At 52.9% G+C, this 24589-nt stretch overlaps 2 protein-coding genes and 1 pseudogene across 3 annotated transcripts in view; 1 reads left to right on the top strand and 2 right to left on the bottom strand.

Moving 5' to 3' along the window:
* The window catches only part of LOC107051303 (zinc finger protein 160-like), an 11734-nt gene extending 9634 nt beyond the window's left edge, over positions 1-2100 (top strand). Inside the window, exons 2-3 of the mRNA XM_040653851.2 lie at positions 372-482; positions 592-2100. Of these exons, the coding sequence (XP_040509785.2) occupies positions 372-482; positions 592-1859 (1379 nt within the window). The 3' untranslated portion in view covers positions 1860-2100. The remainder of the gene's footprint in view (positions 1-371; positions 483-591) is intronic.
* An 11364-nt stretch (positions 2101-13464) lies between these two features.
* On the bottom strand, positions 13465-18043 carry LOC121107782 (zinc finger protein 707-like). 2 transcript variants are annotated; one of them, XM_040653896.2, is made up of 4 exons: positions 15626-18043; positions 15309-15435; positions 14587-14697; positions 13465-14474 (listed from the first exon to the last, which is right to left on the bottom strand). In XM_040653896.2, exons 1-4 carry the CDS (start codon positions 15647-15649, stop codon positions 14407-14409), a joined length of 330 nt encoding a protein of 109 aa, XP_040509830.1. In that variant the 5' UTR covers positions 15650-18043; the 3' UTR covers positions 13465-14406. The 2 variants fall into 2 exon arrangements, with proteins under 2 accessions (XP_040509830.1, XP_040509829.1); XM_040653895.2 differs by having other exon boundaries at positions 13465-14477; positions 15626-15900.
* Positions 13468-14391, bottom strand: LOC112531062 (annotated as a pseudogene).
* Positions 18044-24589: the final 6546 nt, after the last annotated feature.

Genomic DNA, 24589 nt, shown 5'->3' with positions numbered 1-24589 from the left:
TTTCCTGCAAACAGCCCTTGTGTTGTTGCATTGCATGGTGCCACCAGCTGCAACTAAGAGATGACTCGCTGGTTACTCCTTTAGAATTTAGGATTTTCCATTCAATTGCCATAAATATTTTGATGCCATGCTCACTGATATATTGTAAGCAAGTAAGCATGCTGTTGTATTGTTAATTTTAAAGCAAATATCCCTTCATAAATTCCAGAGATGTAAAAGCTTTCTTTGCTCCAAAGGAAGCTGTGGCCCCAGTGTCATTCAGGCCCAAATAGTGCTTTCTCCATGGGGAGGGACACACAGTGGAGATGTTGAACAGTCACTGTGCCGCAATGATGGAAATGCTCTCATCTCCCCTGTTTCTGTCATTGAAGCTCCTCTTCCAGCCCCCAAACCCGGGCTGATCTCCCTGCTAGAAGGAGGGGAAGACCCCTGGATCCCAGGTGTGCGTAGCCCTGAGGCCGTGCCAGGAGACCTGAGCCCAGGTGAGGCGGTGGAGGGAGGGAAGGAGGAGGCTGGGGCTGGAAGAGTCCTCTCTGTCTGTGTTTTATTTTGGGCACCGTGTGCAATTTCTGGATTTCCTCTTTCCTCCAGCAGGAACTGGGATTACAGATATACTGGAGGATGTGCAGGAAAGTGGTGTGGCCGAAAGGCGGTGGGGTAGTGCCTGTGTGGGAGAAATCAGAAGGGATGTCCCAGGAGGCCTGGAGCAAGGTCAGGGTGAGCACATCAAGAAGGCACTGGGAAAGCATCTGGAAGAGAAAGCAAGGAGCCCACTGCACTTCAACATAGGTGAAAAGCAGGCGGAAGGACCCAGGAGCAAGGATGTGTGTCCGATGAAAAAGCAGAATCCATGCACTGAGTGTGGGAAAAGCTTGGAAATAGATTCCAGTGTCATTAACCATCAGTGCATGCACGCAACGCAGAGCCTGTACAAGTGCTCTGAGTGTGGGAAGAGCTTCAAACGGAGAGCCAAACTGAAACGTCTCCAATGCATCCATACAGGATGGAGACCCTACAAGTGCTGTGAGTGTGGGAAGAGCTTTAAAAGGAGTTCCCACCTCACCTGCCACCAACGAATCCACACAGGAGAGAGACCCTTTCAGTGCTCTGAGTGTGGGAAGGGCTTCAACAGCAGTTACAACCTTACCTGCCACCAACGCATCCACACAGGAGAGAGACCCTTTAAGTGCTCCGAGTGTGGGAAGGGCTTCAAAAGCAGTTATGAATTGAAGGTGCACCAGCGCATCCACACAGGAGAGAGACCCTACAAGTGCTCTGCTTGTGAGAAGAGCTTCAAAAGCAATTCTGAATTGAAGCTGCACCAGCACACCCACACAGAGGAGAGACCTTACAAGTGCTCAGAGTGTGGGAAGAGCTTCAGCAGAAGTTCCCACCTCAACTTCCACCGGCACGTCCACACAAGAGAGAGACCCTTTCAGTGTCCTGCGTGTGAGAAGAGCTTCAAACGCAGTTATGAATTGAAGAAGCACCAGTGCATCCACAGAGGAGAGAGACCCTTTCTGTGCTCTCAGTGTGGAAAGGGCTTCAAAAGGAGTTCCCACCTCACCTGCCATCAGCACATCCACACAGGAGAGAGACCCTTTAGGTGTCCTGAGTGTGGGATGACCTTCAGAATCTGTTCTGAATTGAAGTTGCACCAGCGTATCCACACAGAGGATAGGCCCTACAAGTGCTCTGAGTGTGGGAAGTGCTTCAAAAGGAGTTCCCACCTCTCCTGCCACCAGCACATTCACACAGGAGAGAGACCCTTTAATTGTACTGAGTGTGGGAAGAGCTTCAAAAGAAGGCCTGATTTGAAGCAGCACCAGCTCATCCACACAAGAGAGAGGCCCTTTTAGTGTTCTGCGTGTGGAAAGACCTTTAAAAAGTGTTCTGAACTGAACCTGCATCGGCGCATCCATATGGAGGAGAGACCCTTTCAGTGTCCCGCGTGTGGGAAGAGCTTCAAAAGAAGATCCGAGTTAAGGGAGGCCCTGCAAGTGCTGTGAGTGTGGGAAAAGCTTCAAAAGCAGTTCTGACTTGAAGCAGCACCAGCGAACCCACACAGAGGAGAGACCCTACAAGTGCTGTGAGTGTGGCACGTGCTTCAAAAGGAGTTCCCACCTCACCTGCCACCATCGCATCCACACAGGAGAGAGACCCTTTCAGTGTCCTGAGTGTGGGAAGAGCTTCAAAAGCAGTTCCGCACTGAAGCGCCACCAGCGCATCCACATAGGACAGAGACCCTTTCAGTGTCCGGAGTGTGCAAAGAGCTTTAAACGCAGATCTCATCTCAACATTCACAAGCGCAACCACAAAGCACAACGGCTGTAGAAGCACCCCAAGACTCTGGGAACCTTCAAAAGCAGTTCCAGCCTTGTTAGCGACCGGCACTGCCACGGAAGGTACAGATCCTGCAGAGCCTCAAACTTGTGAGGATCTTCAGCCAAAACCCCAGCCTGGTTACGACCTGTGGCTTTGTGTTTTGAACCTTACAAATCCCTTGAGTAGAGGAAGAGCTCTGCAGCCAAAATCCTTCTTCTTCTCTGCTGCTCTTCTTTCTCCTCTTTGGATGCGAATTCTGCATGTTGCTCTCTGTCAGCTGCAGTCAAGGTGTTGAGCGGACAGTCAAAGGAGAGTCCAGAGTGGGATGTGTCACAGCCACTGGAAACCCTCTGCCAGGTGGCACGTTTCTTCCAGGGCAGTGTGCAAGGACAGTCACCTCTTATCTCCCCTGGAGACACTCACCTGCTGTGGGACAACAGGTGAGGACCCAAAGGAAACCTCAGCTGGGCCGATACGTCGCCAGGAAGGAAGAAATTCTGTCTGCTGGGAGTGTGGGAAGAGCTTCATCTGGAGCTCAACCCTCAGTACACTCCAGAGAACCAACGCCGGGGAGAGTCCCTGTGAGTGCCTTGACTGCAGGAAGAGGTCTGTCCAGAGCTGGGAGCTCATCACACACCAGTGGATCCACGTGAGGAACCCTACAGACGTGCAGCCTGCAAGAAGAGCTTTGGCCACAGCTCGAACCTGCTGAGGTAGCAGAGTGTCTGCAGTTGGGTGAAGTCCAGGACGTGCCTGCACCAGTGAGTTCACGTGGCAGGAAGCCTTAGAAATGCCTCGAGTGTGAGAAGGGCTTTGTGCAGAGCACGAAGCTCCTCCCTTGCAGGAGATGGCAGTCGTGGCAGAAGTCTACAAACGTCCCATGTGTGGGAAGAGCTTCAACCACAGCTCCCAGCTGAGCAAGCACCAGGGGATCCACTCAGGGCAGAGACCATAGATGTGACTGCACTGCAGGAAGAGCTTCATCCAGAGCTCAGTCCTCGTTAAGCATTGCCCAGTCCACGTGAGACGGTGGCCCTGCAAGTGTCTCTCCTACAGGAAGAGTTTCTCTCAGGGCTGGCACCTCATTTCTCATGGGGAAAGCTCCAGGAGAGAGAGCTTGAGGATGCCCAAGGATGGGGTAGACCCCTGTGCTTCTCCCCACACAGGAAGAGCTGGCAAAGGAAATGGCATTGCTGGCTCCCTCTGCAGAAGGGACTTAACCCAGGAGCTTCAGATGGCCTTTCCTTGCTTCCCAAAGCAGTTCTCTCAGCATGCCCACGTTCCTCTTCTGCTCTTCCTGCCTGCAGCTTTTTGATGCCATTTCCTTAGGAGAAGCGGCTGTGTGGGGATGTTCTGTGTGTCTGTGTGCGTGTGTTGCTCTCAGTAATTTCTGAGTGCACTGATGAATGTGAGAGAAGGGTCAGGAGAGCAGTAACGTGGCTCTTGGAGGTTTTCTGAGAATCATCTGTAGTGGAAAGGGAAGGGGTGAATAAAGTAGCTGAGTTGTTCTGGAGCTTTCTTCACTGTGTTCTTGTTTCTTGTTCTTATGGTGAATGTCAGCATGTGGAATGAGGAGAGGGATAGGAGAGGGATAATATTCCACCTCTGCACACACTGGAATCAGCACAGCCACAGGCAGAGCTCCCAAGGGAACAACCACCCCCCCATGGTGCCCATGTGCAAGGCTGTTACGCATTTCTGCTTTTTCATGTTGGAAACATTGAAAGTTGGAGGCCCTGTGTGCTTCAGCATCATCAGCATGTGTGAGACGTGGTGGGAATGGCCCTGTGAGGGGTGTGCTGTGTGTGATGGATGGCTCTGGGCTCTGCAGGCTGGAGATGCAGGGCCGGTGAGATGGGATGGGGTTGCTGTATGTACTGGTGGGCTAGAGGAAACAGAGCTTACAGTTAGCAATGCCATGGTTACAGCCTCTGTGTATGGGTTAAGGGATGAGGAAATAAAGTGGACGTCACTGTTGGAGCCTACTCTAAGCCTCTCAGCCTGGACGATGATGCCAATTAATTATTCTTAATTGTTTAAAGGAGTATCTCAAGAGGAGCCTCATTTGTCCTAATGGGTCAGCAGCTTCCCGGAAATTTAGGGGGAATAGCACACAGCCAACGAGCTCTGTGGTTTTCATGGTCAACTGATTATATAACTGATTTGTTTGCAGATGACACCAGGCTGGCTGGAGGTGTTGATCTGCCTGAGGGTAGCGAGGCCCTACAGAGGGATCTGCATAGGCTGGATAACTGGGCTGAAGCCAATGGGATGGGATTCAACAAGACCAAATGCTGGGTCCTGCACTTTGGCCACAATAACCCCCAGGCAACGCAACAGGCTTGGGGCAGAGTGGCTGGAAGATTGTGTAGAGGAAATGGACCTGGGGGTGTTGACTAGCGCTAGACTGAACATGAGCCAGCAGTGTGCCCAGGTGGCCAAGAAGGCCAATGGCATCCTGGCTTGTATCAGAAATAGTGTGGCCAGCAGGAACAGGGAAGTAATTGTCCCCCTGTACTCAGCACTGGTGAGGCCGTACCTCGAGTACTGTGTCCACTTTTGGGCCCCTCACTGTAGGAAAGACATGGAGGCCCTGGAGCGTGTCCAGAGGAGGGCAACAAAGCTGGTGAGGGGTCTGGAGCACAGGCCTTATGAGAAGCGGCTGAAGGAGCTGGGATTGTTCAGTCTGGAGAAGAGGAGGCTCAGGGGAGACCTTATTGCTCTCTGTAACTACCTGATGGGAGGTTGTAGTGAGCTGGGGGGGGGGAGGGGTTGGACTCTTCTCTCATGTGACAGTGATAGGACTAGAGGGAATGGCTTCAAGCTGCTCCAGGGAATATTAAGGATGGAGGTCAGGGAATACTGCTTGTCTGAAAGGGTGGTCAGGCACTGGAATGGGCTGCCCGGAGAGGTGGTGGAGTCACTGACCCTGGTGGTGATCAAAGAGCGTTTGGATGTTGTGTTGAGGGACATGGTTTAGCGAGAACCACTGGTGAAGGGAGAATGGTTGGACTGGATGATCCTGGGGGTCTTTTCCAACCTTTGCGATTCTTTGATTCTATATATGACTGTTGAAGTCACTGGGGAGATGCTCGCACATCCACATGGGAGTGGAGGTACTCTTTGGCTTTTAGGGGACGAAGTATCAGTCAGTGGGCAAAATACAGTGTGAGGGCGATCATTTTGCTTCTCAAATCTTCCTACTGCTGATGTTATCTACAGTGACGATGGCTCACATCCTTTGAGCGAGGAAATGCAAAACTGAGCCAAATGAGAAGCCAGTGAGTGTTTGGTGTCCCCTACTACCCTCCATCAAATGAGGCAGTAGAAAGAGCAAAAGGTTGACTGTTGGACACTCATCTTAGTGCATCTTAGTGCTTCACTGACCCAGACCTTAGAAGTGATTCTTTCTGCACAAGCTGACAGGTCAGCCCTCGCCTCCTGTGGTAGTGCCGTGGTGCCAGAAACACCCAGCAGGACTCTGTCATCAGTCCGTGCTGTTGTGTCACAAGGAACAAGTAGTGAGACTGCAGAACCATCAGAGTAAGGCACTGCCAGGGTGAGTGCCAGTGCAGGAGTCGAGGTGAGTGTCTGCAGCGTGCAGGGAAAAGGAGGCAAGCGTAGGACTGCGTAGAACAGCCTCTGGTGCAGATGGCCAACAGCACTGGCAAGGCTGGAGGGCCCCAACAGGAAACCAAGGTCTTGGTCAGCTTGGCTGCGGCAGTTGTGTCTGCTGCTGATGCTCCGGAGGGCACACGTTGTCCTCGTGACACTGGGGCCTCCTTGTTTCCTTGCAGCCCTGTAGGGAGGCCAGTAGGTGTAGTATCATTCTCCCTCCCAGAACGCTGCCCACCCACATCCCACTGACCGTGGGAGAGCGTTGGGCCATCTGTGAGGGACAGGACCACCTTTCCCAGAGGCTGCAGCTATGGCTTAACCCTTCTGTTTCATCAAACAAACCAAGGGCTTTCCTCAACCTCAAAGCACCTGCACAGGGCCTTCTTTGCCTGCCTGTAATCACGGCCTCCAATTATCTGCTCTAACACGTCTCTGGGGAGGCTTTGTTGGTAATGGCCCCACAGGGACCAATTAATACTCCAACACTCTCCAACATTTCTGGACAGCATTTTGGCTGCACCTTCATCAGTTGGCTACAGCAGTCTTCTCTCAGTAGCTGAAGCTCAACAGACACCACATACGCTGTGGGGCTCATTACAGTGCAGAAAGACCTAACAAGCCATTTCCCTCCAGTCTTCAAGACTTGCTCATGAGGGAGGTCTCAGTGTGGCAGATAAGGTTTTCAAGGAGCACAGTCCAAAAAAGGAGTTGTCATCTGTAAGGGTATTTCTTCTTACAGCAGACACCGAGATGTCACTGAGTGCAGCACAACTCCTGTGACACGGATGGCAGCTCCGTCAGGGAGCGGGAGGTACAGCCAGCATGGGGATAGCATTGCTGGGGATCCAAGAGGGAAATGTAGTCAGTGAGAGCTGATAACTGGACAGTGACTGCAACAGACAAAGATGGGAATTAATGCAGGTGGAGGAGAAAGAAGCCAGTGGCAAGAGGAGGGATGCAGGGGGCCAGTTGCTGGTGGCCAAATGTGTGGTCGACGCTGGTCCGGCTGGGTGTGGGGGAGGCGTGGGAGGGAGCTGATTCCCCTCCAGGACCCAGGACTACAACCTCAGGCATAAGATTCGTCAACTGATTCAGCTGAATCCCGTCCAGGTAGCTGCAGGGAGATGGGGGGGGTGGGGTGTAGGGGTGTGGGGAAGGAAGCTTCCTCAGCAGCACAGGGGCCTTCTGCTGCTAGGGGTGCTGCATGGGGCTGGGGGCTCAGAGCTGCACTGAATGCTCGGGGTGTTGCAGAGGGGACTTTTCAGGAAGGAGGACCAAACGTGGGACTTTCTGCCCTGTGTTCATTTTCCTACCCTTCTTCTGAGCAAGCCCCCTTGCATCCTCTCCCACCCAGAAACACCTCTGCCTTCATGGCAGCGGGGTCCAAGGCATGAAGCGCCTCCTCTGCAGCCAGAGCTCCAGCAGAGCAGAGCTGCATCTCTCCAGGCCTGAGCTCATTTCCTTCTGCAGCGCACGGGGGCTGAGAGCAGCTGCTCGGGGCTGTGGACAGCACATGTCTGTGAGGCTGGGAAGGAGCTGAATTTCTCTGAATGAGATGCCATCACGAGGACACTTGGCTCTCTCTCGCAGAGAGATGTCCTTCCAAGCTGGTGAGCTGCCCTGCAGGATGCTACATCTCTCCCATAGCATCTCTGTGTTCCCTGCAAAGCCCAGGGAGATGAAGTGGAGAGATGCTAAGAGAGATGTCACATTCTAAATGTGAAACCAAGCACTCCTGCCACTTCACAATGGGCCCACCTGGGTGGGTCAGGACTGCTTTCTCCAGAGCCCGCGGGCAGAGGCCTCTCCTCTTCCTTACATACTCAAACTCACGGAAAAAAATCTCAAGTCGTGGATCTGAACAGGCATTTTCCTCAGAGAAAGAAAAAGGATCGGATCGATTCTGTGGCAGGAGGAAGGTCACCAAGGAATGGTACGGGGTTTTGCCAAGGGAAGCCTCACCTAACTTGCCTTTTTCTCTCCTTTGATGATTAGCCATGCCCAGGAGCGGCAGATGCCCAACAGCAGCTCCATCAGCGAGTTCCTCCTCCTGGCGTTGGCAGACACGCGGCCGCTGCAGCTCCTGCACTTCTGGCTCTTGCTGGGCATCTACCTGGCTGCCCTCCTGGGCAACGGCCTCATCAGCACAGCCGTAGCCTGCGACCACCGCCTGCACACCCCCATGTACTTCTTCCTCCTCAACCTCGCCCTCCTCGACCTGGGCTCCATCTCCACCACTGTCCCCAAAGCCATGGCCAATGCCCTCTGGGACACCAGGGCCATCTCCTACACTGCATGTGCTGCCCAGGTCTTTCTGTTCTCATTCTTGTTGTCAGCCGAATTTTACCTCCTCACTCTCATGTCCTATGACCGCTACGTTGCCATCTGCAAGCCCCTGCACTACGGGACCCTCGTGGGCAGCACAGCTTGTGCCAGCCTGGCAGCAGCTGCCTGGGGCACTGGGCTTCTCCATGCTCTGCTGCACACTGCCAATACCTTTTCACTGCCACTCTGCCGAGGCAACACCGTGGACCAGTTCTTCTGTGAAATTCCTCACATTCAAAAGCTCTCTTGCTCGTACCCCTACCTCAGGAATCTCAGTCTTATGACATTCAGCGTATTTTTGTTTTCGGGGTGTTTTGTTTCCATTGTGCTTTCTTACGTGCAGATCTTCAGGGCTGTGCTGAGGATGCCCTCCGTGCAGGGACGGCACAAAGCCTTTTCCACGTGCCTCCCTCAGCTGGCCGTGGTCTCCCTCTCTATCAGCACTGGCCTCTTTACCTACCTGAAGCCCCATTCCATCTCCTCCCCAGCCATGGATGTGTCGGTGGCAATTCTGTACTCGGTGGTGCCTCCAGCAGTGAACCCCCTCATCTACAGCGATGAGGAACCAGGCACTGAAGGATGCCATCTGGGAACTGTTGTTATGGATGTTTTCCAGTAATCACAAAGACTCCATCTCTCTCCGCAGGTGACTTCTAATGTATCCCACTCTAAGCTTGTGCTCGGTTGTTTTCCATTAGTATGTTTCTTTCTTTCATACAGCATACAGCATACTTTCATGCAGCAAAGGAAAGTACGTGGGCAGTGAGTGTTCTGGGGGGTCCATGAAATGTGTGTCTGACACAAAGAGAAGATATTTTCTCTTGTGCAGAGGTTCTCCACTGTGGAAAGGGGATTTAGCTGGGGGTCCTGAGGGAATAAGAGCCGGCCGTGAGCCAGCACTGCGCTCCTGTAGCCTGGGTGGCCAATGGTACAACAGAGGGGTGTCCAGCAGGGACAGGGAGGTGATCGTCCTCCTCTACTCAGCCCTTGTAAGGCTCCATCTGGAGCGCTGTGTCCAGGCCTGGGGAAACCAGCGCAAGGAAGACATGGAGCTGTTGGAGCAGGTCCAGAGGAGTGCCACAAAGATAATCAGAGGGCTGATGAAAGACTTGTGGGAGTTGGGATTGTTTAGCTTGGAGAAGGAAGGGTCCGGAAAGACCTCATTGCAATCTTGTGATACTTGAAAGGAGCTTACAGGCAGTGAGAAGGGCTGACTTTTATGCTGGAAGATAGTGATAGGACAAGGGGCAATGGATTTAAACTGAACTGAGGGGAGGTTTATGTTGGATGTTGTGAAGAGATCCTCCACGCAGAGGGTGGTGAGGCACTGGAAGAGGCTGCCCAGAGCATTTGTGGATGCCTCATCAGTGGAGGTGAGTGGAGTGGCCAGGCTTGATGTGTTCCTGGCAGTCTGGTCTTGCGGTTGGCAAGCCTGCCCACAGCACAGGGTTTGGAACTAGATGATCCTTCTGATCTTTCCAACACAAGCCATTCTGTGATTCTATGATTCAGTGGACATAACTTGTACTTAATAAAATCTACTTTGACAGAACTATGCCTCTTGCTTTCCTTTGCTGTCAATTAAGCATATCCATCTGTGTCTTCATGGTGTTTTTCCTGCGTGTCAGGAAGCTGGGAATTGGTGCCTAGTGCTAACTCTAACCCATAGACTAAACCTTTAATCTAACCCTAACCCCAACCCTAACTCCTAAGCCATAACTCCAACTCCTAACCTTAAAGTCTAACCTTAACCCTTTCTTGTCCTAAACTTCAACCTAAACTCAAACTCTTCCCCCTAAACACTAACCCTCATCACAGCCCTCGCCCTAACACTAACTCAAGTGCTAGCACTTCACCTAACGCTAAATCTAATCCTTAGTGCTAGCCCCAGCCCTAACTCTTCTTTTTAACCTCACCCTAACACTCAACCCTGTCCCTGACCCTCCGGTTGGTTGGCAGCTGGTTATCAGGTGGGGTAAATCAGGCTGCTGCTCTTTCAAGTCACTTCCCAAGATGGATGGAATTCTCAGCATGAATAGGACATGTTGTCATGCTTAGTAAGTAGGTCACTCCAACCGTATGTGAGCCCAGAAATTGAGAGAAATATGAATCTGGAAGTGAATAAGGAGGAAGAGACTTATTCTGGGAACACGGCAGGAAGGAAGGCCCCTCCTGTGCTGATCAGGGGAAAATGACAAGTTTCTATCTGGTGCGCGTGGCTCTGCATGTGGGATGTGGCATATTTGCTGCGGGCAGCAATTGTGCTCAGCCATGCCCATCAGCTAGCTGACCTGGTTCTTCTCCTCCCTTTTCCCTCCCTTGAGTACACGTGAGTGCACTTCCAGCAGCATTCATGACTGTGGAGGAAGCCCAATTCTCCTGCAGTGTTGGCTCAGCGCTGCAATGGAAGAGGGAAGAGTTTGTGAGACACGGGGGAGTACAGGGCCAGCGCTTGGCCATGCTGCTGAATGAAGCACAGCTGGATCAAGCCCTGAGTCAAGGTGCCAGGCAAGAACCAAAACAGCTGTAGCGACAAATCTCTGTGTAATAAATGCGTCATAAAGAACTCCTCCTTTTCAGAGTTTTGAGGGTTGTCTATAAATCCTCGTCATTTATTTTTCATAAGCCACGGACATACAGCAGCAAGATAACGACTCTTACATTTTATCTCCACATAGATTTATAAAACCATTAAAAACAAAATCAGTTGTAAGTGACCTTCAGAGATCATCTAGTCCAACTGCCTGACCACTTCAGGGCTAACCAAAAGTGAAAGCACGTCATGCAGGGCTTTATCCAAATGTCCCTTGAGCACCAGAGGTCACGGGGCAAGAACCTGTAAAGGAAGCCTCTTCTGGGGTCTATTTGGAATGGAGTAAGTTGGGAGATGAAAGAGAAGCAGAGGGTTATTGTGTCCTGACTTGAGACAGCTACTGATGTATGGGCTGCATAGGTAGACAGTGAGCAGCATCAAAAACTGGCCGAATGGCCAGACCAGTCAGAGCTGGTGGTCAGTGGCACAAGGTTTTGCAGGAGGCCAGTAGCTGCAGGTGTGCTGCAGGGCTTCATAATGGGCCTGGTCCTATTTGACATTGTCATTCATGTTCTGTGATGCTGTTCATCAACAGTGATGCTGTTCCAGACGTATCCCTTAATTCCTTAAAGAATTGATTGGGATCGTCGTCCTGGCTGGGTGGCATGTAGTAGGCAACCACTTTACTTCCTTGTCCCTTAATCAGTGCCCAGAGGCTCTCCACCACCTCACAGCCAACTGTAAGCTCCGTGCAGAGCTCACGTGGGACACCGAGGGCACAGCCTTCTGCTGGCTGGATACAAGTGTTGGTTGAAGCAGACAGGACAAAGCCCTCCCTCCATGCCCCCCTGGGTGAACGCCCATCCCCAGAATGGCAGTCCCTCTCCTCCATACCCCCCTCTGAAATGCTCCTGTTCCTGCAGACGGGGCGCTGCGCTCACAACTCTGCCAGGGATTCACGTCTGCAACAGAAGGACTTTCCCCACCGCAGAGGGAAAGCAGGGAAGTTCAGGAGGAGGGGAAAAAAATGGAGTTTTCTAACCCTTAGTGCAACAAAACATGACGTGTGACAAAACAGTGGGGGACATCAGCAGTTCAAGTGATTTTTCAGGGAGTAAAAGTGGGAAAACTTCTTCATTTTTATTTCCTGTTCACGGAAAACCTGCTCATTGCTTCTGAGCACATGGTGATGTAAAAGAAAAACAGAATAGTGAGAATGCTTGTTTTCCTAAAAGGAAAGAGGAGACACGTGACTGATGCCACTTGACAGGAATTAGTGGATGCATCTTAAAAGTAAATCATCCCAGCTCCTTGGCTGGGCTGCTGCCTCCTGTTGCCGGGGATCCCCTCGCCTCCCAGCTGCTAGTTTCCTCCCCACGCATTGGGCTCCTCCAACCCCCAGGGCCCTGCTGTACCTCTCCTGCACCAGACCAGGCCCCAGCTCCCTGGCATGGAGGAAGCAGCGCTCCTCGGTACTGCAATCATCATCTCCTTGCAGCTTGCTGGGACGTCAGGGAGCCTTCACAGAACCTCACCTGAGGACATGGGCAAGCTCCTGATGGCTTCACTAGCTCACCAAAACCAGCCTCCACTTCCTGCAAACTGCATTCCAAGCACAGCAGCTTTAGCTGAGCCCAGCAAATGTGAAGGCCTCTGCTGCAGAAGGGCCAGCACATTGCTCAGACACACCTTCCCAAGGTCAAAGCAAAAACCTTCAAGGATCAAAGGGGAGCTCTCATGTGGACTAACATGGATTTTTTTACCCTTTAACAAGGATTGAGCTCTGGATGAAGCTCTTCCTGCAGTGCAGGCACTTCTTACGGTCTCTGCCCTGAGTGGATCTCCAGCCTGCAGAGCCCAGAGCCATCCATCACACACAGCACACCCCTCACAGGGCCATTCCCACCACGTCTCACACATGCTGATGATGCTGAAGCACACAGGGCCTCCAACGTTCTATGTTTCCTAACATGAATAACCAGAAATGCATAACAGCCTTGCACATGGGCACCACGGGGGGCTGGTTGTTCCCTTGGGAGCTCTGCCTGTGCCTGTGCTGATTCCAGTGAGTGCAGAGGAGGAATCATTATCCCTCTCCTATCCCTCTCCTCATTCCACACGCTGACATTCACTTTAAGAACAAGAAACAAGAACACAGTGAAGAAAGCTCCAGAACAACTCAGCTACTTTATTCACCCCTTCCCTTTTCGCTACAGATGATTCTCAGAAAACCTCCAAGAGCCACGTTACTGCTCTCCTGACCCTTCTCTCACATTCAGTCATGTGCACTCAGAAATTACTGAGAGCAACACACGCACACAGACACACAGAACATCCCCACACAGCCGCTTCTCCTAAGGAAATGGCATCAAAAAGCTGCAGGCAGGAAGAGCAGAAGAGGAACGTGGGCATGCTGAGAGAACTGCTTTGGGAAGCAAGGAAAGGCCATCTGAAGCTCCTGGGTTAAGGCCCTTCTGCAGAGGGTGCCAGCGATGCCATCTCCTTTGCCAGCTCTTCCTGTGTGGGGAGAAGCACAGGGGTTGAAGGTGAAGGGCTGAAGCTCTTCACAAGTTTGAGGCTCTGCAGGATCTGTATCTTTTATGGAAATGCTGGTAGGTAACGAGGCTGGAACTGCTTTGGAAGGTTCCCAGAGTCTTGGGGTGCTTCTACAGTCGTTGTGCTCCGTGGATGCGCTTGTGAGTGTTGAGATGAGATCTGCGTTTAAAGCTCTTTGCACACTCAGGACACTGAAAGGGTCTCTCTCCTGTGTGGATGCGATGGTGGCAGGTGAGGTGGGAACTCCTTTTGTAGCACTTGCCACACTCACAGCACTTGTAGGGTCTCTGCTCTGTGTGGGTTCGCTGGTGCTGCTTCAACTCAGAACTGCTTTTGAAGCTCCTCCCACACTCAGAGCACTTAAAGAGTCTCTCTCTGTGGATGTATTGGTGGCGTGTGAGGTTAGAACTCCTTTTGAAGCTCTTCCCACACTCAGAGCACTTGCAGGGCCTCTCCCCTGTGTGGATGCGCTGGTGCAGCTTTAACTCGGATCTTCTTTTGAAGCTCTTCCCACACGCGGAACACTGAAAGGGTCTCTCCTGTCTGTGCATGCGCAGGTGCTGCTTCCAGTCAGCAGCTTTTGAAGCCCTTCCCACACTCAGAGCACTGAAAGGGTCTCTCTCCTGTGTGGATGCGTTGGTGGCAGGTGAGGTGGGAACTCCTTTTGAAGCTCTTCCCACACTCCGAGCACATGTAGGGCCTCCATCCTGTATGGATGTGTTTGTGGCGGGTTAGTTGGGAACTCCGTTTGAAGCTCTTCCCACACTCAGAGCACTTGTACAGGCTCTGCGTTGCGTGCAAGCACTGGTGGTTAATGATGCTGGAATCTATTTCCAAGCTTTTCCCACACTCAGTGCATGGATTCTGCTTTTTCATCTGACACACATCCTTGCTCCTGGGCTCTACGTCCTGCTTTTCACCTATGTTGAAGTGCAGTGGGCTCCTTCCTTTCTCTTCCAGATGCTTTCCCAGTGCCTTCTTGATGTGCTCACCCTGACCTTGCTCCAGGCCTCCTGGGACATCCCTTCTGATTTCTCCCACTACAGGCACTACCCCACCGCCTTTCGGCCACACCACTTTCCCTGCACATCCTCCAGTATATCTGTAATCCCAGTTCCTGCTGGAGGAAAGAGGAAATCCAGAAATTGCACACGGTGCCCAAAATAAAACACAGACAGAGAGGACTCTTCCAGCCCCAGCCTCCTCCTTCCCTCCCTCCAGCAACTCACCTGGGCTCAGGTCTCCTGGCACGGCCTCCGGGCTACGCACATCTGGGATCCAGGGGTCTTCCCCTCCTTCAAGCAGGGAGATCAGCCCGGGTTTGGGGGCTGGAAGAGGAGCTTCAATGACAGAAACAGGGGAGATGAGAGCATTTCCATCATTGCGGCACAGTGACTGTTCAACATCTCCACTGTGTGTCCCTCCCCAAGGAGAAAGCACCATTTGGGCCTGAATGACACTGGGGCCACAGCTTCCTTTGGAGCAAAGAAAGCTTTTACATCTCCGGAAATTATGAAGGCATATTTGCTTTAAAATTAACTTTACAACAGCATGCTTACTATCTTAGAATATATCACTGATTGTGGCATCAAAATATTTATGGCAATTGAATGGAAAATCCTAAATTCTAAAGGAGTAACCAGCAAGTCGTCCAGTTGCTGGAGCTGGTGGCATCATGCAATGCAGCAACACAAGGGGTTTTTAAAGTAAGCTGATCTTCCCCCTGCTGACTGGTGCCTGCTGGCCAGCACTGACCATGGGCATTTATCACAGTACTGAGCACAGTAAGACCTTATACATCACACACTTCTCTGTCTTTCGTTTGTTTCTATTATTGTGGTGTTACTCAATATGTAACTGCATGGCAATTATTCAAGGCCCGGCATGCAGAGGCTCATTCAGCACAGCCAAAGGCAGCCCTAACGAGGAGGAAAGGCAGCAAAGCCCTCACCCAGCCAGGCCACGCACTGGTACGTCTCCAGCATCACGTCCCGGTAGAGCGCTCGCTGCGCAGGGTCCAGCAGCGCCCACTCCTCCCTGCTGAAATACACGGCCACCTCCGCAAAGCTCACGGGCTCCTGCAAGCAAAGAGGCTCCTTGCTGGCAACAGCCAAGGCCCAGGGAAGCAGCTCGCACACGACACAAACTCCCGTCCCAGCCGCTTCTCCGGCCCCAGCACACGCATGCTGGCTGAGGGCACCTCCCTCTCCCCCTGCATTCACATCCCTCGCCCCTTGGCCTCTCCTGCCTGCTTCCCACAGCCCCTACCTGACACCGATGTGCTGTGGCCATTTGCTGCTCTCCTGCAGCCTGGGATGATCACGCCTGGAAGGCACAAGCTGAACTGGAGCCTGCAGGGACAAGAGAAAGGGCAGGGCAGCTGGCAGGCAACGCAGCAGTCCCTGTCCCAGCCCAGCCCTCCCCAGCCCATCTGCAGGGCACTGCCTCCGGGATGGCACACCAGGCCTGGCACAGGAAGACAACCAGCAACAGCACTGCTAACGCTCTGGCTCAAAGAGATGAACCATCACAAAGCTGTCTCAAACTAGGGGGCCTGAGAGAACTCATAGCTGACACTCACTTCAACAGCTGAGGGCACACGGACTGCGTGCCTAAAAACAAAGCATGGCAAGGAGTCGGTCATCTCACCCCAAAACAGGGAGCAGCCCAAGCACCCCTCGAGCTCTCCTGCACAGCAGCGCGCTGCACGACAGGATCTGCCCTCGAGCAGGGATGGCTCTCGAGGTCACAGCTGCACAGAGATCCCTCGCAGCTTGATGTCGAGATCCTTCTTGATACAGATCTTCTGTAAGAGACTCGTGGTTACTTTGGAGCTTTGTGAGCTTCTCTAAGGTTATGTCTTAGAGTGACTGTGAACATAGGATTCCTTCCACATAAAGCCTTGGCTAAGCCAGGGACCCGGAGTGTATCCAGCCATGTCCAGGCTCCTTAACTTCGTGGCTTGAGAAGGCTAGGTCGGATGTGGGAGCACTCTGAGCCTTGGGACTCCTTGAGCCAGTGTCAATCCAACTCGGTTCTGGGAAGCTGAGCGTGCAGTTCAGGCAGCAGTGTTAGGATTACCAATGGAAATGGAACCAGACTGTTGCGTATCAAACTGCCACAGCCAGTGTTGGCTCCCAGGTGAGAAACGTATGTCAAACACTCACTCTGCAATCATACATTGCCACAAAACGCTGTTCCCAACCCCCACAGAAACAGGGAGGCTGCTGTGCATGTACTTCATGCAGCTGCTGACCTCCGTGAATCAAAACCACCGACGTTCCCCAATACTCCTTTTCTGCTGCGGCACAGGCTGGAAGTTCTGATGTTACAGCACATTTGGACAAACAACAAAGATCTCTCATTCTCACCCACAGTCCTTTAGGCCACACTTACGGGGCTTTTACTGTTGACCTCCTTTGCAAAATGCAAAAGGAGAAGTGGCCTCAACGGATGAAGAGAAGGCTGAGGTACTGAATGAGTTCTTGGCCTCAGTCTCCACTGGCAGCCAGGACTCCAGTATTTCTCACCTCCCTGAGCCCTGCATCCCTAAACCTCCAGCTGGGGACCGGGGGAGTAAATCCCTCCCCACTGTAACTCGGACTGCAAGTCCGACACCGCCTCATCAGACTGAATGCAGAAGTTTGCTGGAGACACCCAGCTGAGCGCTGCGGTTGACACGGTGGAAGGAAGGGATGCCATCCTGAGGGACCTCAACAGGCTTGAAAGGGGGGCCCGGGTGAACCTCATGAGGTTCAACACCGCAAAGTGCAAGGTTTGGCACTGGGGCCCGAGGAATCCCAGGCATACATACAGACTGGGAGGAGCAGTCCTGGAAGGAGAGCTGGTGGAGAGGGTGAAGAGGAGGGCCACAAAGATGATCAGAGGGCTACAAAGACAGGCTGAGGGAGCTGGGCTTGTTCAGCCTGGAGAAAAGAAGGCTGAGGGGTGACCTCATTGCAGCCTTCCAGGACCTAAAGGGAGCCCATAAACAGGAGGGGAGGGGAGGCAACTCTGTGAAAGGGCAGATAACAGCAGCACAAGGGGAAATGGTTTAAGCTGAAGGAGGGCAGCTGCAGGTTGGGTGTCAGGGGGAAGTTCTTTACTCTGAGAGCGGTGAGGTGCTGGAACAGCTGCCCAGAGAGGCTGTGGATGCCCCGTCCATCCCTGGAGGTGTTCAAGGCCGGGCTGGATGGGGCCCTGGGCAGCCTGGGCTGCTATGAAACGTGGAGGTTGGTGGCCCTGATTAGCAGCAGCGGGGTTGGAGCTTCATGAAGAGCGAAGGTCCCTTCCAACCCGGGCCATGGTGTGATGCTCCGCTCTTCCTCCCCAGCAGCACCCAAATGGATGGCAAATGGAAACGCCGTGCCCACGCTGCCACGGGGTGAGGGAGGAAAGGGTGACGCGCTCCGCCCCGCTCCGCCTCACCTGCTCTGCTGGGAAGAGGCGGCCGTTCTCCTGGAAGCGGCACCGACGGCTCCGTCTCTGCCCACAGGGCTGAGCGCCGTCCCGGGATGAGCCGGGAGCAGCAGCCCGGGAGGCGACACAGCGGCAACGGCGCCGCTCGGAGAGACCTCCAGGGGAGGGGAGGGGAGGGGAGAAGAGGAGAGCAGGAGAGGGGAGGGCAGGGCAGGGCAGAGCGAGGCGTGGGGGACACAGAGCAGCGGAGCCAAGCGAAGGCTGAGTCCCGTCCCGTCCCGTCCCTGTCCCCGCCCCGCCGGAAGACACGCCGTCCGTGGCCGTGAGGGAAGAGGAGTTCCGGGCTCAGTTGGGCTGGGACGACCGGCGGGGCTGGGCCGCTGGCCGGGCGGGTGGCCGCCACTGGGTTTGGGCAGTGTGGCACACAGCATTTGGTTGCGTTTCATTGGTAACAAAAAGCACCTCACCGCCTTCCTTAAGGAGGGTCTGTGTACGTGTAGTTCTGTCTCCGGGCTCCTATCGCTCACGTGCTGAGCAGTCCTTTCTCGGCCAGGCAGCCCCGTCCCTTGTGGGCACTGCTCTTTGTTCTCCGGGCCGTGCACCTTCTCCCGGTGGGGGGAGGGGAAGGAATGTGCGGGTGGGGGGATGTTGGCTGGATCTGAGCGTGGAGAAGTTGAGGTACCGCCTCCCTTCCCTTCCCTTCCCTTCCCTTCCCTTCCCTTCCCTTCCCTTCCCTTCCCTTCCCTTCCCTTCCCTTCCCTTCCCTTCCCTTCCCTTCCCTTCCCGCGCCTTCCCTTCCCTTCCCTTCCCGCGCCTTCCCTTCCCTTCCCGCGCCTTCCCTTCCCTTCCCGCGCCTTCCCTTCCCTTCCCGCGCCTTCCCTTCCCTTCCCGCGCCTTCCCTTCCCTTCCCTTCCCTTCCCTTCCCTTCCCTTCCCTTCCCTTCCCTTCCCTTCCCTTCCCTTCCCTTCCCTTCCCTTCCCTTCCCTTCCCTTCCCTTCCCTTCCCTTCCCTCATGTGTCCATTTCTTTCCACCTGTTGGAAATATCCAAATAATTTTTCAGGACAGTATCTCTCAGAAAGCAGACTTTATTCCCAATTGCAATGGCAGGCATCCCACAAGCAGAAGAGCGTGCTTATGGGTACGGACATGACAGCTTTTGTACCTTGTTTCCCCCCCCACACACCCCTTGCCTCCCCTGTTTCCCCACTGGCTGGGTGCTCCAGGTTCACAATCTTATCAAAAGGTTTACATTTGTTAATCCCTTGTTAATTCCTGTGTTATGTGGTGTCAGTCAGTAGCAGTCCTTTTGTCTCTAACATGTCTCAGTACCCTTCTCATTCCTACTGATGTGGTGATTTTCTTCAGAGTCTTTGTTAGACAAAGAGTATGGAGGGAGGTGCCAGATCTTCCCCAGTATGTTCTTCAGGCCCTCCCTAAGGCATGTTACGAGTTGTCCTTTTAATATGTGCAGGACGTTCTTGCAATGTGTGTGACATATATCTTTTTTTCATGCAGTCTAGTACATAAGTTGTTACTAGCATATATATGTATGCTGTTAATTGTTTAACTTCTCCTCCTTTAATTCTCTGTTGCTCAGGTCCTGTCTATCCAGCACCAAAAGCTAGCAGTTTTCCAACATCAAGGGGTTTGTGATTTGCAAAGATATCTATTACGTCTACCTGGCCTTTAACTGAAGGCCCAGAAGTGTTTCACATTGGCTGGACAGACAGGAGCTTCAGTCTTTGTGCTTGTAACTTACTCCATCTACCTAATCTCGATGGATATCTCTATATCTATATGTATGTATATATTATTTTACTTATATACTGAGTATGCGTTTCTGGGGAAGGTTTATCTAGAGGACGAGCAATGCAAAGTACCATGAGAACCCTGCTAAAGTAGAAAGACCCCTGAAAAGAGGTATCAATTGTAATAAAGGACCCAAATGGTAGCAGAGGCCATGAAATTAACAGAATTCTTATCTTGTTCTGATTGGGGAACAACATTCAATTCCCACACTCCCACCACCCAGGCAATAGCCTTCCCTTTTTCACAACTCACTCCAGTCTCTTTTGCCACGTCCTTCAGCCATCCCACAACAGCTGTGGGAGACTGCAAAGCTCCTCAGCACAGATCTGCCCTTTGGCAGTCAGGCATGCCTTACAGCTCCTCAACACCTCGAGCAAGGAGAGCCATGGAGATTGGGCTGACTGTGTGGACACAATTAGCGGGTAGATTCGAACCATTTGGTTCCCCATCTGTGTCATCCTAGGTATTCCAATCCCACCTATGCAGGTGAGTTTCTACAGGGGAGATAAGAGGTGACTGTCCTTGCACACTGCCCTGGCAGAAACGTGCCACCTGGCAGAGGGTTTCCAGTTGCTGTGACACATCCCACTCTGGACTCTCCTTTGACTGTCCGCTCAACACCTTGACTGCAGCTGACAGAGAGCAACATGCAGAATTCGCATCCAAAGAGGAGAAAGAAGAGCAGCAGAGAAGAAGAAGGATTTTGGCTGCAGAGCTCATCCTCTACTCAAGGGATTTGTAAGGTTCAAAACACAAAGCCACAGGTCGTAACCAGGCTGGGGATTTTTCTCAAGCTCTTCATAAGTTTGAGACTGTGCGGGATCTGTACCTTCTGTGGCAGTGCTGGTACGTAGCGAGGCTGGAACTGCTTTGGAAGGTTCCCCGAGTCTTGGGGTGCATCTACAGCCTTTGTGCTCTGTGGATGTGCGTGTGAGTGTTGAGATGAGATCTGCGTTTAAAGCTCTTTGCACACTCCGGACACTGAAAGGGTCTCTCTCCTGTGTGGAGGGGAAGGAATGTGCGGGTGGGGGATGTTGGCTGGATCTGAGCGTGGAGGAGTCCCTTCCCTTTCCCTTTCCCTTTCCCTTTCCCTTTCCCTTTCCCTTTCCCTTTCCCTTTCCCTTTCCCTTTCCCTTTCCCTTTCCCTTTCCCTTTCCCTTTCCCTTTCCCTCCCCTCCATCCCCCTCCCCATTGTGTCCATTTCTGGCCTCCCACCGCACAAGCAATAGCTTTCCCTTTTTCAGAACTGGAGCAGCAATGGGCGGGGCAGAACCAGCACTGCTGTACCCCAGGCGGGACCCCGGTCCCGGCTCCAGCTGCTGCCCAGCACAGCAGGTCTTCTGGGCCAGACGGGCTGCTGCAAGGGGTTCCCAGCAGCGGTTCCCAAGTGAGTTGCAGCCCTGGTTGTGCTCCAAGGGGCACAGGAAGGGGTTGGAGCTGGGACAGCGAGGAAGTGAGCAGAGGAGCTCAGCGTGCTCTGCTGCCCGCTTGGGCCTCTGTAACGCAGCACAGCTGGGACTGCATTTCTTCCTCTGTGCCACAGGAGACACGAGATGACCTCACTGTGCAGCTCTGCACACATGGATCCATGGAAGCCTTCAACTCCCCGATGCCTCCTTTGGAGCGTCTTCATGTGAAGCCTCCCAGGGGGCAATTTCCACTGCCCTCCCCCTCGCCCGCAGCCCTCAGTTTCCCTTCGGGGACCCAGCAGGCAACATCTGTCCCCGCAAAGGTAGCGCAGACTGCGTGCTCAGCTGAATGGGAAGCATTCTCGGTGCAGGTGGGTTCAGCTGGCACGCACCCAGCGTGTGCCTTCAGGCCCTGCGCTGTCAGATGGGGTGGGCCGAGGGCTGAAATACTGGCAGCAGAATGTTCAGCTCTGCCTAGCAGGGAGAAGAGCTGCGAAGGCGAGGGGAGGAACGGCTGCAAGGTATTTCTGTCCTTGGCTGGCTGGCTGGCTGGCAGCTGGGACTGGAAGCAGCTACACTGCATATCTCACTGCTAAGGGAGAAGGAGGACAGGGGTAAACACAACCATAGTGGAAGCCCTCCCGCTGAGTCCCGAGGCTCAGAGCGTGCTCCGTTGTGCCCCAGCTGTTGAAGCATGGCTCTGCTATCAGTTCTTTCAGTGCCCGTTTTCAGTCAGATTTATGGCCGTTAATGTGTTTTAGCCAGAGTGTTACCTGTTGTGTTGTGCATTGTCTTCCTGTGCAGGGCCTTGTGAGCAAGGCCAGGCTGAAGAAGGGAGCTGCGGGAAGAAGCTGGAGGAGGACGTGAGGGGGAGAAGGGCCTTGTGAGCAGGATGTGTCTCTCTCCCTATCCACACTACAGTCACTCATATTTGCATCAGCCGTAGCAACTGGGAAAAGCAGCTACACTGGTACTATCCCAGTGCCATTCACTTCCATTTCTGTCTTTAAGTGGGCTTCATTTCCGTGCGTGGCCACGGATGAGACAGCTGAGTTGTTGTTCTTAGAATTTGTTCTCATACTCAGTGCGTACTGAAAACAGGCATATGGAGAGGTCTCCTGTCCTCAGGTTAACAAGAGTGGCATTATCCCAGTATCTATCCAAGTAGCAGCGTGAGCACAGCAGTTGCAGTTGCCATCCCAGGGCTGCTATGAAAAGCAGGGAATCGTCTCGGTGGGGAATTCTGAACAGGTGACGTCGTTCCAAAGAAGGATAAGTCCCCAATGCCTGAATTGTTCTGTCCGGCACCGCTGCTATTCAATAAGTTGCCTACACGGTTCAGTTAGAATTACCAGCACAGCAGCGGGGGGTGGTGGTCTGACCGTCACAGGCTGGTTTGGCTGCAATGCTGTCAGATACTCTCTCTTCTCAGGAGAAGAAAAAATACTCTCCGTTTGGTGGGATGTTTTGTTGTTTGATTTTTGTGTTTGTTTCAAGTAAGCCATCCCATTTATTTGACGTGTGTGCGTACCATCCAATTAACTCCTTCCAGTTCTGCACTTCCTACCTGAGGAATGTGAGCCATTATTGTAGAGGAAATGGACCTGGGGATGTTGACTGGCGCTAGACTGAACATGAGCCAGCAGTGTGCCCAGGTGGCCAAGAAGGCCAATGGCATCCTGGCTTGCATCAGAAATAGTGCTGCCAGCAGGAACCGGGAAGTAATTGTCCCCTTGTACTCAGCACTGGTGAGGCCCCATCTGGAGTACTGTGTCCAGTGTTGGGCCCCTCACTGTAGGAAAGACATGGAGGCCCTGGAGCGTGTCCAGAGGAGGGCAACAAAGCTGGTGAGGGGTCTGGAGCACAGGACTTAGGAGGAGCGGCTGAAGGAGCTGGGATCATTCCATCCGGAGAAGAGGAGGCTCAGGGGAGACCTTATTGCTCTCTATAACTACCTGATGGGAGGTTGTAGTGAGCTGGGGGTCAGCCACTTCTCTCATGTGACAGTGATAGGACTAGAGGGAATGGCTTCAAACTGCACCAGGGAAGATTCAGGCTGGACGTTAGGAAATCCTACTTGTCTGAAGAGGCTGGTCAGGCACTGGAATGGGCTGCGCAGAGAGTGGTGGAGTCATCGACCCTGGAGGTCTTCAAAGAGCGTTTGGATGTTGTGTTGAGGGACATGGTTTAGCGAGAACCACTGGTGAAGGGAGAATGGTTGGACTGGATGATCCTGGGGGTCTTTTCCAACCTTTGCGATTCTTTGATTCTATGTATGACTGTTGAAGTCACTGGGGAGATGCTCGCACATTCACACAGGGAGCTGTAAGTACTCTTTGGCTTTTTAGGGGACGAAGTATCAGTCAGTGGGCAAAATACAGTGTGAGGGCGATCATTTTGCTTCTCAAATCTTCCTACTGCTGATGTTATCTACAGTGACGATGGCTCACATTCTTTGAGCGAGGAAATGCAAAAGTGAGCCAAATGAGAAGCCAGTGAGTGTTTGGTGTCCCCTACTATCCCTCCATCAAATGAGGCAGTAGAAAGAGCAAAAGGTTGACTGTTGGATACTCATCTTAGTGCATCTTAGTGCTTCACTGACCCAGACCTTAGAAGTGATTCTTTCTGCACAAGCTGACAGGTCAGCCCTCGCCTCCTGTGGTAGTGCCGTGGTGCCAGAAACACCCAGCAGGACTCTGTCATCAGTCCGTGCTGTTGTGTCACAAGGAACAAGTAGTGACACTGCAGAGTAAGGCAATGCCAGGGTGAGTGCCAGTGCAGGAGTCGAGGTGAGTGTCTGCAGCCTGCAGGGAAAAGGAGGCAAGCAGTAGGACTGCGTAGAACAGCCTCTGGTGCAGATGGCCAACAGCACTGGGAAGGCTGGAGGGCCCCAACAGGAAACCAAGGTCTTGGTCAGCTTGGCTGCGGCAGTTGTGTCTGCTGCTGATGCTCCGGAGGGCACACGTTGTCCTCGTGACACTGGGGCCTCCTTGTTTCCTTGCAGCCCTGTAGGGAGGCCAGTAGGTGTAGTATCATTCTCCCTCCCAGAACGCTGCCCACCCACATCCCACTGACCGTGGGAGAGCGTTGGGCCATCTGTGAGGGACAGGACCACCCTTTCCCAGAGGCTGCAGCTATGGCTTAACCCTTCTGTTTCATCAAACAAACCAAGGGCTTTCCTCAACCTCAAAGCACCTGCACAGTGCCTTCTTTGCCTGCCTGTAATCACGGCCTCCAATTATCTGCTCTAACACGTCTCTGGGGAGGCTTTGTTGGTAATGGCCCCACAGGGACCAATTAATACTCCAACACTCTCCAACATTTCTGGACAGCATTTTGGCTGCACCTTCATCAGTTGGCTACAGCAGTCTTCTCTCAGTAGCTGAAGCTCAACAGACACCACATACGCTGTGGGGCTCATTACAGTGCAGAAAGACCTAACAAGCCATTTCCCTCCAGTCTTCAAGACTTGCTCATGAGGGAGGTCTCAGTGTGGCAGATAAGGTTTTCAAGGAGCACTGTCCAAAAAAGGAGTTGTCATCTGTAAGGGTATTTCTTCTTACAGCAGACACCGAGATGTCACTGAGTGCAGCA

Source organism: Gallus gallus, chromosome 29, assembly GCF_016699485.2.
Source record: "Gallus gallus isolate bGalGal1 chromosome 29, bGalGal1.mat.broiler.GRCg7b, whole genome shotgun sequence".
NCBI classification, from domain to species: Eukaryota; Metazoa; Chordata; class Aves; order Galliformes; family Phasianidae; genus Gallus; species Gallus gallus.
This window is presented reverse-complemented; position numbering and strand designations above follow the sequence as displayed.

Bases quoted from the DNA above. Each gene is read 5' to 3' on its own strand.
- LOC121107782 (XM_040653895.2), bottom strand. From the start codon at position 15,649: ATGGCCACAGCACATCGGTGTCAG. The intron at 15,436-15,625 runs GTAGGGGCTGTG...CTTTGCTTGCAG, and splicing joins CCACAGCACATCGGTGTCAG to GAGCCCGTGAGCTTTGCGGA. The intron at 14,478-14,586 runs GTGAGTTGCTGG...TCTTTCCTCCAG, and splicing joins GCCAGGAGACCTGAGCCCAG to CAGGAACTGGGATTACAGAT.